The 14479-nt window shown below is 37.3% G+C and overlaps 1 protein-coding gene across 5 annotated transcripts in view; it reads left to right on the plus strand.

The window, feature by feature from the left end:
- Positions 1-14479, plus strand: part of Ppp4r4 (protein phosphatase 4 regulatory subunit 4) — a 96185-nt gene that overhangs the window by 63459 nt on the left and 18247 nt on the right. For all 5 annotated transcript variants that reach the window (XM_005343496.2, XM_026780903.1, XM_026780914.1 and 2 more), the window contains 8 exons: positions 2498-2575; positions 3203-3286; positions 4624-4806; positions 7775-7880; positions 9331-9478; positions 12293-12437; positions 13150-13191; positions 13285-13359. In XM_005343496.2, coding sequence (XP_005343553.1) covers positions 2498-2575; positions 3203-3286; positions 4624-4806; positions 7775-7880; positions 9331-9478; positions 12293-12437; positions 13150-13191; positions 13285-13359 — 861 coding nt within the window. The remainder of the gene's footprint in view (positions 1-2497; positions 2576-3202; positions 3287-4623; positions 4807-7774; positions 7881-9330; positions 9479-12292; positions 12438-13149; positions 13192-13284; positions 13360-14479) is intronic.

Below are 14479 nucleotides of genomic sequence, written 5' to 3' on the forward strand. Positions count from 1 at the left end.
ACACTTCCATATCATAGCCCATCATTGAGGGAAGTCAGGGCAAGAACTCAAGTAGAAACTCAAAGCAAAACTCTGGAAGAATGCTGTTTTACAGGCTTGCTCTATGACTCTTTCACCTAGCTTTCTTACACAGTTCAGCCTGGGCTATCCCATATCCACCATCAATAAAAACAGTGCTCCACAGAAATCACCCAGTCTAATCTAGGCAATTCCTCAACTAAGCTTCCTCTTCCCAGGTGACTCTGTGTTGAGAAAGTTGACAACTAAAGCTAACTAAGACATTATGGGTCTTCCCACCAAAGCTACTCCAATTTAAAAATTCCCTCACAGATGTATGCTGAAGTTTGTCTGCTGGTGTTAAGTCTAGATTCTGTCACATTAACAGTCAGTAGTAACCATCACAATATGTAAACTATAACTTGTCAATTCAAAATTGTTATGTGACAGCCTCTTTATATTGATATAACATCTTTTCTTTCCTTGTAAATGGTATAATAAATTCTTACTGCCAGTAAGAATGTTTCATCATCTTCCTTGCACTCTATCCCATGTCGAAGCACCACTAGATTAGCTGAGAGAATGAAGGATATTCATAGCGTCATTATAAATGTTATTTAAGGTTCTTTGGGATGTTGAGTTGTATTCTTCTTTAAAAGAGCACTTTTCTGGGGCTAAGGAGATGGCTCAGTGGGTAAAGTGCTTGCCTGAGTGTGAGGATTAGTTCAGATCCCATGTAAACCTTGATGGGCATGGCAGCCTGCCTGTGATCCACGCCCTCAGGAGGCAGAGACAGGACATCTCCAAGGCAAGCTAACTAGCTAAAATAGCCCAACCTGGAGTCCTAGGTTTAAGTGAGAGACCTTTAGTATATAAAATGGAGAGTGATCAAGGAAGATACCCAATATCAACTTTATGTACCCACATACATGTGAATATGCACACAAACACATGCATACTCCCAAACACATGTGAAAATGAAAGCAATGAAATAAAAATGTAAAAATTACACTTTTCTGAAATGTATGGATGAAATCATAGTACAAAGTCTAGGAAATATTCCTCTTAAATGATATGATTGTTTAAAATAATCACAATGTTACACAGTTGTATCAGCTCTGTAAATTAACCCACAAACGCTTGCTTTTAGAGGAGGAAAAGGCAGAATGTGCTTCCGGTGGGTCCTGCAGGTTATTTGTTCATTTAGGGTGGTTTCCATGCAGTCTTCTGAAGACTGCATGGGAGTCGAGTCTGAGAATATCTATGCAAATGTTAGTTTCTCTTATCTACTTTGTTTAACCTTTGATTTTAGTTATATTTCGTAGCAGACAAAACAACACACACATCAGTATTTCTGAAATAGGAGTCACTTTGGAAATGGCTGTTCTATATATTTTATGGATGTCTACTTTTTATATTTTCATAATGTGCATAGGCTAAAAGAAATGTTCAGTTCCCTAAAATAAAGGGCTTATTTTATTTTGCCCTTTAAATAATGAAAATTCCCAGTGTATTTACAAGTTTTCTAATCTAGTGTTAATACTAGATTTGATAACTGCTAAATTGTAACTTTATTCTTATTTTTCAGAAAATGCCAGTTTGAAAATATTTCTAGCAACTTAAAAACAACCCAAAGCCAAAGATTTTAAAGTACTGTCTTTATTCAGGCATCTTCCCATCCCCAACCCCTGTAATCAAAACTGACTCAAGCACACTATAGTATATATTCTTTTCCACCTTTAAAAGGTAAAGTACAAATAGATGAACTCCCTTTGCAGACTCTGAGTTAATTTAGAGGAATGAAACCAAGAGCACTGATCTAGACTGACTGTGACTCTGTCACATCCTCTCAGACTGAGGACAGTCTGACAGGGCTGAGGACGACTGTTCGCAGTTGAGAGTTATGACACCCCAGTGGCCTCCAATCCAGTTTCTGTCTTTGAGAAGCTTTAGTGGAATCTCAGGTATTCTTTGAGATGCCTTTGATTGTTCTAAGATTTAAAGTGTGAGTAATGGCATCTGTGGGTTATTATGAACTGTGCAGAAGTTCCAGCTCTGGTAACCTTATCCTTTGCACTTTCTTTTTTTGTTGTTGTTTTTTAATATTTTTATGCTTTATTTAACTTTATTTTATGTGCATTGGTGTGAAGGTGTCAGATCCCCTGCAACTGGATCTTCAGACAGTTGTGAGCTGCCATGGGGGTGCTGGAAATTGAACCCGGGTACTCTGGAAGAGCAGTCAGTGCTCTTAACCACTGAGCCATATCTCCAGCCCCTCCTTTGCACTTTCTCTCCCAATTTATGCACATCTCGCCCTGTGGCCGTACACACTATCATGTTAGGAAACAGAACTATGCAAAACTCAATTTACTAGAAATTAACTTTATATTTATGTTGTAACTTATTTTTAGGAGTAATGTTTAATAAGAATGTAGCTTAAAAATATGTATCTTAACTTTATATAGTCTCAAATCTGAGAGATCTTATTGTTGTATTTTAGGTATCTAAACTTCTGAATTCTGGCGTATATTTAATACACAAAGAACTGATAACATTATTACAAGATGAATCACTGGAGGTAATATATGTTCCCACCCTGGTGTTTACTTCTTTTGTGGTGAGCCAGACTATATCAGTGCTTGTGTCACTACATCACTGGGAGGGTCTTGGAAATTAGAACTTCCAGGACATCTGCTTTTAAAATGGAAGTGTGTGTTGTTTATTAAGGAAGATTAGGAAGTGCCAACAAATAGACAAGAGAGGACCTTTAATTAAATCACTGTTGACATTTCGTTACATTTTTCTCTTAATAGGTGTTGCTTTTTTTCTGTTCACACTTGTAATCATAACACATTTTGGATTTTTGCTCAGTATTGTTTCAGGAGTATTTACCTTGTACATAGACTCATGAAGATATTGAAATTCTTCCATCTGGTGCTGTTTGGCACATTTTATTCACCAAAATGACCATTAGCCTGAGAGGACTTAGCTCATCAAATGATACTTGAGGGTGCCACCTGATGTGATAGTTTTGAGGAGACTAGTCTTCTCCAGTTTAGACAAGTAGATGCCACAATTTTTTTTCATAGAAATATACCTAATGTTGCTTGGTCAAAAATATTTCTGTATATAAATTGAAGTGTGGAGTTAACAAATTTAGAAGACAGATAATAACCATTATAAACGTAATCAATATCTCTTTAAGGTACTAGATGCTCTTATAAATCACCTCCCGGAAATCTTGGAACTTATGTCTATTGGTGGAGAAAGCAGTATTCAAGAAAATAAGGTAAATCTCATTTTTCAGAAAAGATACAAGTCTGTGATCTTATTGTACAGGGTGATTGCGAGGAAACGGTGAATGTATGAGAAGCATCAAAATAGTACTTGCTATTGTGCTGGCCAGTGTCAGCCTTCTGTGCATTTGTCAGGACCCAGGAATGGCAGGTAGTACATCCAAAGCTGGAATGGCAGGTAGTACATCCAAAGCTGGCTTTAAAATTTACACAAGGGGTCTAGAGAGATGGTCTAGCAGCTAAGAGCTCCACTGCTCTTATAAAGGCCTGGCTTCCATGCCAGCATCCTTATTGGGCACCTGATGATCACAGGTAACTAAGTCCTGTTTCCAAAGGAATATAATACCCTCTTACAGCCTCCTTTGGTACTGCATTCAAGTGTACCATCCCCCATCACCACACACATGCACATAATTAAAAAATAAAAATAAATGTATATAAGCGAGTATGTGTGAGTGTTATGCTATAGAAAGGAAGCACAGGTTATTTTCATAGCTCTGAGCCATATTTGGAAGCATTACTGTGAGACACAATTATTTTGAAATGTCTCAAGCTCTCAGTTTTTATCCTGTTATTAAGGAATTTGAAGGCCCAAAAGCCATAGGCACCCACACACCTGTATTTCCACAGATGGTGAAACGATGTAAGAACAAAATCTTCCAAGTTACTAACTCCTTTCCCCTCAGGCTATTTCCTGTGCTTCTGCTATATGGGTGACACACTGAAGTGGGTAGAGTATTTGAAAACTTCTAAAGAAAGGCCCTTTTCAAAAGCATCTCTAAAAACCAAAAAAAAAAAAAACAAAACAAAAAAAACATTAAGCTTACTGATTATTTACAATAAATTAGCGACTAAATTAAATAGCACTTGCTGCATAGCCATGCCTATGCCTGTGAAAGCTGCCAGCATAAACTGCCCTCTGCAGCTAGTATGTAGTGGTTCCACCTACCACACAATTCTTATTATTGCCCTTGGAATTTATATTCATATTTTCAGTATTAATGTTTATTATAAGCATAACAAGTGGGACAAAGGGTAGGAATTTAGAAGGTCAAAACTTGTCCAGAGTAATATGTAAGGGTTTTTGCACTAGTTAGTATTGGCCTTGGTAAACAACCAAGGGAGAATAACAAGTTCATGCTCTAGAGATTTTATTACCTGGTGTCATAAATTTCACTCAAGAATTTTTTTAAAATATTTGTTTCTGTCTGGTGACTACCTCCCAGTGACTTCTGAGATGGCTTCTGAACTCTGTAGTCCTTTGGTGTATGTTTACATTATAGGCTGCAGTTTTGGATTTAGTCACCATCACCCTTCTATTGCTTTCCAGTTGTCTTCTCTGCCTGACTTGATTCCTGCACTCACAGCTGCTGAGCAGCGAGCTGCATCCTCTCTGAAGTGGAGGACCCATGAGAAGCTGCTGCAGAAATATGCCTGTCTGCCTCACATCATATCAAGCGACCAGATTTATTACCGTTTCTTACAAAGAATGTTCACCATCATGATGACAAATGTGAGCTCTGAATTTCCCCTGATGGTTTTGAACTTGGGGATAATTTTGTCATTACCAAATTCTTTACCTGTTCAAGATATATGAACCTTATTTTCTGTCAGCTTGGAAGGGCAGCATCTCCACAGGTCCCTGAGGAGGGGAGTCAAGTCTCCTCTGCTTCTCTGATATACTCTTTGCGCTTCCACCATTAGCTGCAGGGAGGTATGAACTCCATTTACACATACTCTTTGTCCACTACCAGAGGAGTGTGGTTAGACTCACCTCACTCTTTTGTGTTGTTTTCAGAAGCAGTGCATGGTAGCCCATTCTGTCCTCAAATTTATTACATAACTGAAGATGACATTTATCCTCCTGCCTCTATCTCCCAAATGCTGGCCATAAGTATGTGGCACCATACTTAGTTTATGTGGTGATGGGGACTGAACTCAGGGATTACCTTAAACTTGTTAACAGTACTTCTGGAGAGAAAGGTTGACAGGACTCAGTAATGTCAACTGCAGAAGAACCTCTGCTTTGTTCTTTCTTCTGAATGTACCCACAACGTCAGCATCTCACATCTGCCAGGCCTTTATTCTCAAAACTCCCCAGCAGTCCCTGTTAGTGTGTCTTTTATAGGGCCTAAGTACAGTTGCACTGAAAGTATGGATGCCTTAGTGTAGATAGCCCATTCAAGTGAAGGTAGTAACAACTTGAAAACAGCTATGTGAGAACCTCATTGTCCACCTTTTACAACACTTCCAGGAAGGACTGTTTAGCCTGTAATCCACTGTGCCTGCACGGATGGCATCCTAAAAACAGTTTTGAAAGTTGTTTTTATTTTTTTAATTTTGAAAAATCTGCAACTTCTGGGGATGTAGCTTAACAACAGGGCATTTGAATCGTGCATAAGGTCATAGGCTCAATCTCCTGTAACGGCAAAAAACAAACAAACAAAAGCTTACGTATGTTTCTACTTTACAATCTGAACTGAAGTATCTTAAGTTTTTATTTCATAAAAGGGAAATGAGGAATCCAAGAATCATCTACAAAATTCTAAATCAGTTTTAGTTTCAAAGATTTAGAAAGGAGAAAAATATTACTGATATTATCAACTTAAAAAAATAAGAAGCACAGTTTATTACCTACTACCTAACAAGTTCATCACACATAGCAATGGAAATCTGAGGAATTGAAGGTTGTGCTATAGATATAATAATCTTAAAAAATGATTTGTTAAGAATAACTTCTATAACCTATTTATTTATTTATTTATTTATTTATTTATTTATTTATTTATTTATTTACTGTGTGTGCATGTGAGTATGTGTAAGGGCACACAGATACCATGACAATTTATGAAAGCTGTTCTAAGGCCCTTGTCATTGATTTCTGTCCCAAAATGAATATTTGCCTTGCATTATAAGACATATTACATGAAGAATAAACTGAGCATATTTTCATATGTCTTCGTACTAAACCAAATGAAAGAAGAGAGGAACAGGCTTTTATTTAGTTCACTGTCTGAAATCCATTTAAGCCCTATAATATTTCTGATTATGTGCAGTTCTTAAATTTTCAGTTCTAAACCATAGCAAATACTGTCCTTTTGTATCCAACAGTTAACAATATCACATAGCATAGTGCCCAGTATAATGGACACTTGTGTAGATGGAAAAGGGCACAATCAGCACTGACTCTACACTACACAGCTGTGGTTACCTGTCAGAGATTACCACTATAAGTAGTCTGGGTGTTAGGTGAAGAAATATTATAATATTGATAAGTATGTCAGGATGGTGAACATGAATTTACAACGGAAACAGTATACTTGGGTTACAGATTTTTCTTAAAGGTATTGGATTTTTCCCTCCAATTTTCAGTAAGTTTACTGGTTGAATTCATTTAGAATCAAGGTTCTGTACAGTGGTGTAATGAAAATCTTAAGGACAGAGAGTTTGGAATACTGGTTGTAACATAGAGTCCTGCTAGTTGGGGTTTCTGTCCTGCCCAGTTCCCACAGTCTTTAGGTTCCAAAGAAGATCACACAGAGAGTCTACATTAATGATAAACTGATTGGCCCATTAGCTTAGGCTTCTTATTAACTCTTACAACTTATATTAACCCATTATTCTTATCCACATGGCTCAGTACCTTTTTCATCGGGGCAGGTCACATCCTGCTTCTTCAGTGGCTGGACAGGACTGCGGGAAGAGCTTCCTTCTTCCCAGAATACTCCTGTTCTCATTTCCCTGCTTCAACTTCCTGTCTGGTTGTCCCACCTATACTTCCTGCCTGGCTACTGGCCAATCAGTGTATTTAAAACATAATTGACAGACTACAGAATTGTCCCACACCAACTGATGATGCTACCTGTCAGCTGGTTGGGTCCTTTTACTCTGTCTGGTGGCACTCTCTAATATTAACACCCTTGTGGAGTGTTTTGGAATCTTTACCTCCACACTGACACACATGTTACAGCTTTTGTGTAGGCATAGGAAATTGAGCTTCCTTAGCCCTGAACAGTGAATAGCATTGCACCTCCTGGGCTTAGATATTTAGTCTCCAGCCGTAGATAAGATACCATCACCCAAATTCTTCAGCAATGTTCTTGAACATGGGCTCTCTAAATTTCTGCTTTCGAAGTGGCACAGTTTTGAATGTTTGTTGAATGTGTAGAAATAATAATCTGTTGACTGAAAGGATTGGTGGCTGAGGAACATGTCATTTAAGATGAGCTGGCAGGAAAATGATAGTTAAACATGGGTAATTTGGATGTGACTCTGCAACTGAGTTAGCTTGTGATAGGACATTTTATTTCCCTGAGTGACATTAGCATTAGGTAACAGAGATCTCCCAGAAGGGTGTGAGCCCAGAGTTTGAAAGATAGTGGACACTTTTCATTTAGCCAGTAACTAGTTGATTTGGTGGGGACTAGTTGAAGACGTATCTTAGGGTAGTGTAATTGTCTTTCCTATTTTATTTCTTTAAGAATGTCTTACCTGTCCAAAGAGCAGCTGCACGAACTCTATGTGTTTTTCTACGCTATAATCGTAAACAAGAGCAGAGGCATGAAGTCATTCAAAAATTAATTGAACGTAAGTAATCATTTTGGAAAAAAGTTACTGAAGTAGTTGACCTTAATTATATCTACAATGTATTACATATCATTTTTCAAAGATAAAGCAGGTGAATATCTGATTGTGCTTTTAATGGAATTTTATAGGTTAATTTATCTTGGAAATCTTTGTCATGACCAAAATTTTCATAGATGAAAGTAGTATTTAATCAGAGCCCTCTTTTGTGAATTCCAACACTTAAGAAATTTAAATATGTAAATGTATGTTGAAAGGCTAATTTCTATCTTAATGAAATAGCATTTGCAGCTAAAGCACAAATAGAATATTTTTTTTATCTCTAGTAATTTACTTTATAATGCTGTTTTAAATATTAATTGAATGAACCAAATATGGGCTTATAATTCTTTCTTGAATGGTGTTGACAGTACATATTAATGTTAATAGTGAGCTGTGATGATTTGACTATTTAGAAATTAGGTTAACACATGCAAATTTATTGTGATTTGTTAAGGGATAAACATCATGGCAAAAATCTTTAAGTTGTTAATTCTGGTAGCAAATATATACATTTGTTTAGTAAGCTATTTAATCATTGAACACTTGCCTTGACTATAATTATGCTTAACTATTTTTTAATAAAACTATTATCCAGTACAGACAAGGAAGAGGACTTCCTGACTATTAAAATTCACCAAATTAATCATGAATCACCACTTTTCAGAGGGAAAATACTTCCATAAAATTCTACTTAAAGAAAACTGTGCTCAGTATTTTTTGTTTGTTTGTTTGTTTGTTTGTTTTGCTCAGTATTTTGATTTTTCATTTTATGGCCTGTTTTAATTCTGTTTTCATTTTACATTGGTAGGGACTTAAATTTAGGATAAGTCTCATTTTAAAGATTATGTTTGGTTTTAAGTATTAAGAACTTTGCCTTTACACAGTTATGTGAAAATGAGGAGATTATGCTTTAAAAACTGACCTAAACCATTGTCAGTAATTGTGTTTACGTATGATTTTATCCATGTCAGACACTTTTAAGGAAACAAAGAGAGAACAATTAGTTTAGTTTGGAGAGACTTGGGAGGGTTTGCAGATCGCATTTGAATTGTTTTAAGTGTGTACATTCACTCAGATTGCTTTCCAGGTATCAATAAGACACTGTCAATAAGACAGGGTACTCAGCATATAGGCAATGGTCAAACATAGTAACGCTAGACATTCAGTCATCGCAGTCCATCAGTGCTTACTGGGGTTTATTCAGTGTTAATAAAATCCTTTCCTAGTTTTTGGTGTGTAAATATTCTAGTCTACAAACCTAGAGTATACAAAGACTATTTTATCTTATCTGTTATATTTGTTAAATAAGTTGCAGGTATAATGAAACTTTGCATACATTTTTTATATTTAGCTTTATAATATTTAATTTCATGTAGGGAAAATTAGGTTATGGTATTTTTGTTGTTTGTAGAGTTGGGCCAAGGAAAGAGTTATTGGAATAGACTTCGGTTTTTGGATACCTGTGAATTTATCATAGAGATCTTTTCCAAATCATTTTTCTGCAAATATTTCTTTCTACCTGTTATTGAACTAACCCATGACCCAGTAGCGAATGTGAGGTATGTATCACTCTGCAAGGTTTGAAAATATTGCGCTTCTCCTATGTCCTTTGTGGAAATGTTTGAAAACTCTCTTAATTAAGTCAAGTAAGGAATCGATGCTTACTTTCAGAGTCTTAGTAGTTGTTTTTGAAGATTGACTTAACAGCCACACATTTATGGGATCCTGCATGGATAATATATGGATATGTAGCAATAAAAATCAGGCTAGTTAGCATTTTTCTTTTCCTTAAATATTTGTCATTTTTATTTGCTCAGAGCCTTCAGACTTGTCTTTATTTATTTATAAAATATATAATGAGTTGCTATGAACTATAGATATCCACTATACTGCAAAGGCTTCAAGATATTCCTTGTATATTAACTGAAGTTTTACATCCTTTGCACCTTCTTCCAGCCTTCCTTCCTCCTATCCGTCTACTTGCTGATGACCACCATTCCACTATTCACCTTTTTAGCTTCCACATCTAAGGAATTTAAGTAGCAACATACAGTACTCTGTGTTTACTTTATTTTACTTTATGTACACCTTCCTGTGCCCTTTGTGTTGTAGTAGTGTTTCATTCTTTGTTAGAATTGTGCTTATATACCATATTTTCTTTACCAGTTGATGGATAGCTCAGTTGGCTTCATAGCCTGGTTAGTAATAGTCTTGGGATAACAATCTCAGTCTCTTAATTGATGTCGACACCTTTTGTCTTACTGAATTGAGCAAGCATAAATCAAAGCCAGCCTGCCAGTCTGGCTGAGTAACTATTATTAATATGATAAGATCCTTAAAAAGTATTTCTTACTAAAAGCTATAGTCCTTATTTTCAAGAACTTTGTTATCTTGTGGCCCATGAATCAAAATGTTTTCTAGATATGCTTTGGGTAATAAATTGTGTGCTTCTCTACATAAATGTTTCAATATTTAATTTACTGCATTTAGACACCATTAAGGCTAGGAAAATCCTATATTGGTATTTCGAGGACCCTTCTCCCCAGTGACCAGAGTGAAGTCATTTCTCCAGAAGGGACTTGAGGGTTATTAGTTACAATGTCCCCAGTGTCTGTGCTGAGCAGTGGTTGAGATGGAGACAATTGGTGCATAGTATTGAGAATCCCAGAGAAGAGCTTCTTCACTTTTCATATGCACAGAAGCAAGGGCTACTGTGTAGAAAAAGCTCTCAGCTAAGCATATGCCAAAACACCATCCTGGAAACCCTGCAGTGGCACTTAGCTGCCTCAAGATTTGCAAAAAGAAATACAGAGCATTAACCTGTAGAACACACGATGAACAAATGAATCTAGCAGCTTCAAGATAGACAGGACAACTGCCCAGCTTCTGTCCCCAGAACTAGCCTAAAAAGAAGGAAAGGTGGAGTTTAACAAAGCAGAACATCTCATTGACAACCTTCTCCTGGGAAGGCTTTCTTCAATCTCTTGGATCTCTGCTCACCTCCCTTGCAATCCTTAGCCTCCTTGTTTCTTCTTAGTGGATCTAGACAATGGTAGAGCCTTAGCATGTTTCCCATTTCTCTTCTCTCACTGCCTTTATTATGTTAACGATCTCTCCATTCCCTTGCCTAAACTATCATTTTTATGCATTCCTGACTTTATCTTTTGCAAGGACATCCACCTGGACTCCAGGCTTACTGAGCTAGCTGCAGATTTATAATTCCCATAGAATATCTAATGGGCATCCCAGACTTAATCTGTCTAGCATTCAGTACTGGGTCTGCTTTGTCTGCATCTCTTCCTGCTGCGGTGTTCTGCATCTCAATAAGCAACTGGTTCAACTTCCCACTGCCCAGGCCTAAACCTAAACCCCTTTCTCTCCATCTTCCCATCTGCAAGTCCCTGTGGCCACTCTGCTGCTCACAAAAGACATGCAGAGAGCAGGCTTCTCTGGGCACCTCTACTGCTCCTTGCCCAAAGCACCATTAGCTCTTGCTTGGGGTTTTCTCCATTGCTTCTCTTCCCTCCTTAACCATAGTTAACTTGCAGTCTAATCTCAAAACAGCAGATGATAATTAGGAAAGTTAAGTTAGATCACTATAATCCTCCGTTCATAGCCTCCAGTGCTTCTCATTGCATTTGAAATAGAAGCCAGGCTCTGTACAGTGTCCCTCAGAGCCCTGCATGAGCTGGCCCCTTGTCACCACTCAGGTCTCCTACTAAGCTCATCTTTGCTATATTCTTTCTCGAGGCTAGTTTGCTAATTCAGAGTATCACTAGGCAAGCCTTTCTTCTTGGCCATAATGCTTTTCCAGACACTTGTGAGAGACCTGCTCCCTGTTTTTCTAGATCTTTCCTTAAATACATATTTCCAGTGGAAACATTACTACTCCAACACTGCCTTTCAGACTGACTCATCACTTTCTGGCAGACATTTTCTTTATAAGCATTCTATTTTTCATGCCTTATACCAGAATGTAAATTCTTGAAAAACAGGGGCTGGAGAGATGGCTCAGTGGTTAAGAGCACTGTCTGCTCTTCCAGAGGTCCTGAGTTCAATTCCCAGCAACCACATGGTGGCTCTAAACCATCTGAAAAGAGACCTGGTGCCCTCCTCTGGTGTGTGGGTATAAATGGAGGCAGAAAGTTGTATATATAATAAATAAATCTAAAAAAAAAAATTCTTGAAAACAGAGGATTTTATTGGTTTGGTTCAATTTTGTGTCTTGGTACCCACAATAATGAATGCCTTATAAATAGTAGGCATTCCACACATGCATGGACAATTGAACTCTGAGATTTTCTAAAGATTAAACTTTTTCTGTTCCACATTCCTATTACTGTTAGTTATTATTAAGCTCACTCTAAATGCAGAATGAAACTTTGCTACATGCTGCCCAAAGTGAAATCAGCTCTGAAGATTCCTGCAGACATGCATCTTCTTCAGCAGTTAGAAATGTGTGTGAGAAAACTCCTGTGTCAAGAAAAAGATAAAGATGTCCTGGCTATTGTGAAAAAAGTAAGTGTCTCTCCTGCTTAGAAAGCATGTGTCTTGCAGTATGGCAGTGCTAACTTCAGCTTCCCTACCTTAACTATATAGGATAATAATCTATGGTAAGAACTAATGCATGGTAGGTGTGTTTGCTGCTGTTGGCTATACCAGTTCCTTTGAAGGGTGTTTCTAAAGGTAATCATTTTTGTTACTAGCAGTATGAGTTCCTTGTGGGAGAGCTGAGCACCTGTGAGGTGTCTGTGAGCCTGGCTCAAATGATGACCTATACCTCATTCACTAGATTTTATCTATTATTGTTCTCAATTCAGGAAGTTATTTTTTCTAGAAGAGTGTGGGAAGAACCCTCAGAGTAAATCCAGTGGTCTGTTTGGCCTTGTAAAGGCATTAGAGCTAGAAACTGGCTGCTTGAGAACATGCTAATAGGTGGTGAAGATCTGATTATCACCCAAGCACATCTCTTTCCAAAATTTATGCCATATGATTTTGCTCTAGCATGAGGATTTGTTATGTGAATTGTTTGAAAATGTTGAAAAACTAAGGTATGAATGGGTGTGACTTTGGAACACAGTTTTCGAGGGCTTATTGGTGGTTACAGATTAGCATAGTGTAAGCTCTTCTCTTTGAATATCCCCGGGGAAAGAGTTTCTTTCAGAAGTACTTAGTGATTGCATTTCATTACTGTTGGATCAGCTGTAATTTCTAAAAACTTTCCTTGTAGACAGTATTAGAGTTGGACAGAATGGAAATGTCTATGGATATGGTGAGTACATTCTACACTTATAGTAAAGAGATACTTAGAGTCAGCAAGAAGTTGGCACAAATGATTAACAATGCCATTTTAAATTTTAAACAGTTTCAGAAAAAAAATTATGAGAAAGATTTGTTGGATCAAGAGAAAGAAAGAGAAGAACTACTGTTTTTGGAAATGGTATGTTGTCCCATGCATGCTTCTTTCTGACTAGCTTTAGATGGGCTTTGATAGTATACCTAAAACTAATTTATTTCAGTTTTGCAAATTTCCTGAAAGACTGAAGAAAAGTCTTCATTTTCTAAAGTTTTATTTGTTATAAATTGGAAGAAAAATTATGGGAAAATGAGTTTCTTAAGTGAAACTAGTGGGTATTCAGTCTCAGTTGAGACATTCCCACCTGCCCCTGGCAATCCATTCTCAGAACTCATTGAGTAAGTCTCTACCACTATGGTGATCATATTTTCTAGAACTCATGTGGCTTTAAATGTCCCTGATGCCAAAGATACAAACTAGTGTTTTCTTTATAGGCCATCCTATCTTTTTTTTCCCCAACTTTTACATCAAAATTACTTTTTTTAAATTGAGCTTTACGTTTTTCCCTGTTCCCCTCCCTGCCTCTCCCCTCTCCCCTCTCCCCTTTAGCCATACCCCAAGGTCCCCATGCTTCCGATTTACTCAGGAGATCTTGTCTTTTTCTACATTCTACTTCCCATGTAGATTTGATCTATGTAAGTCTCAGTGTCTGCATTGTTGTCTAAGTTCTCTGGGATTGTGGTTTGTAGGCTGGCTTTCTTTGCTTTATGTTTAAAAACCACCCAAGAGTGAGTACATATAATTGTCTTTCTGTGTCTGGGTTACCTCACTCAAAATAATGTTTTCTAACTCCATTTTCCTGCAAAATTCAAGATATTGTTTTTTTATTCTGCTGTTTAGTACTGCATTGTGTAAATGTACCACATTTTCCTTATCTATTCTTCGGATAAGGGGCATTTAGGTTGTTTCCAGCTTCTGTCTATGAAGAACAAAGCTGCTATGAACATAGTTGAGCACATGTCCTTATGGCACAATTGAGCATCCTTTGGATATATACCCAAAAGTGGTATTACTGGGTCTTGAGGAAGGTTGTTTCCTAATTTTCTGAGAAATAGCCACACTGACATCCAAAAGGATTGTACCAGCTTGCATTCCCACAAGCAATGCAGAAGTGTTCCCTTTTCCCCACAACCTCTCCAGCATAAGTTCTCATCAGTGTTTTTGATCTTGGCCATTGTTACAGGTGTAAGATGGAATCTCAGAG

Source organism: Microtus ochrogaster, chromosome 1 (genome assembly GCF_000317375.1).
Source record: "Microtus ochrogaster isolate Prairie Vole_2 chromosome 1, MicOch1.0, whole genome shotgun sequence".
Lineage (NCBI taxonomy): Eukaryota > Metazoa > Chordata > Mammalia > Rodentia > Cricetidae > Microtus > Microtus ochrogaster.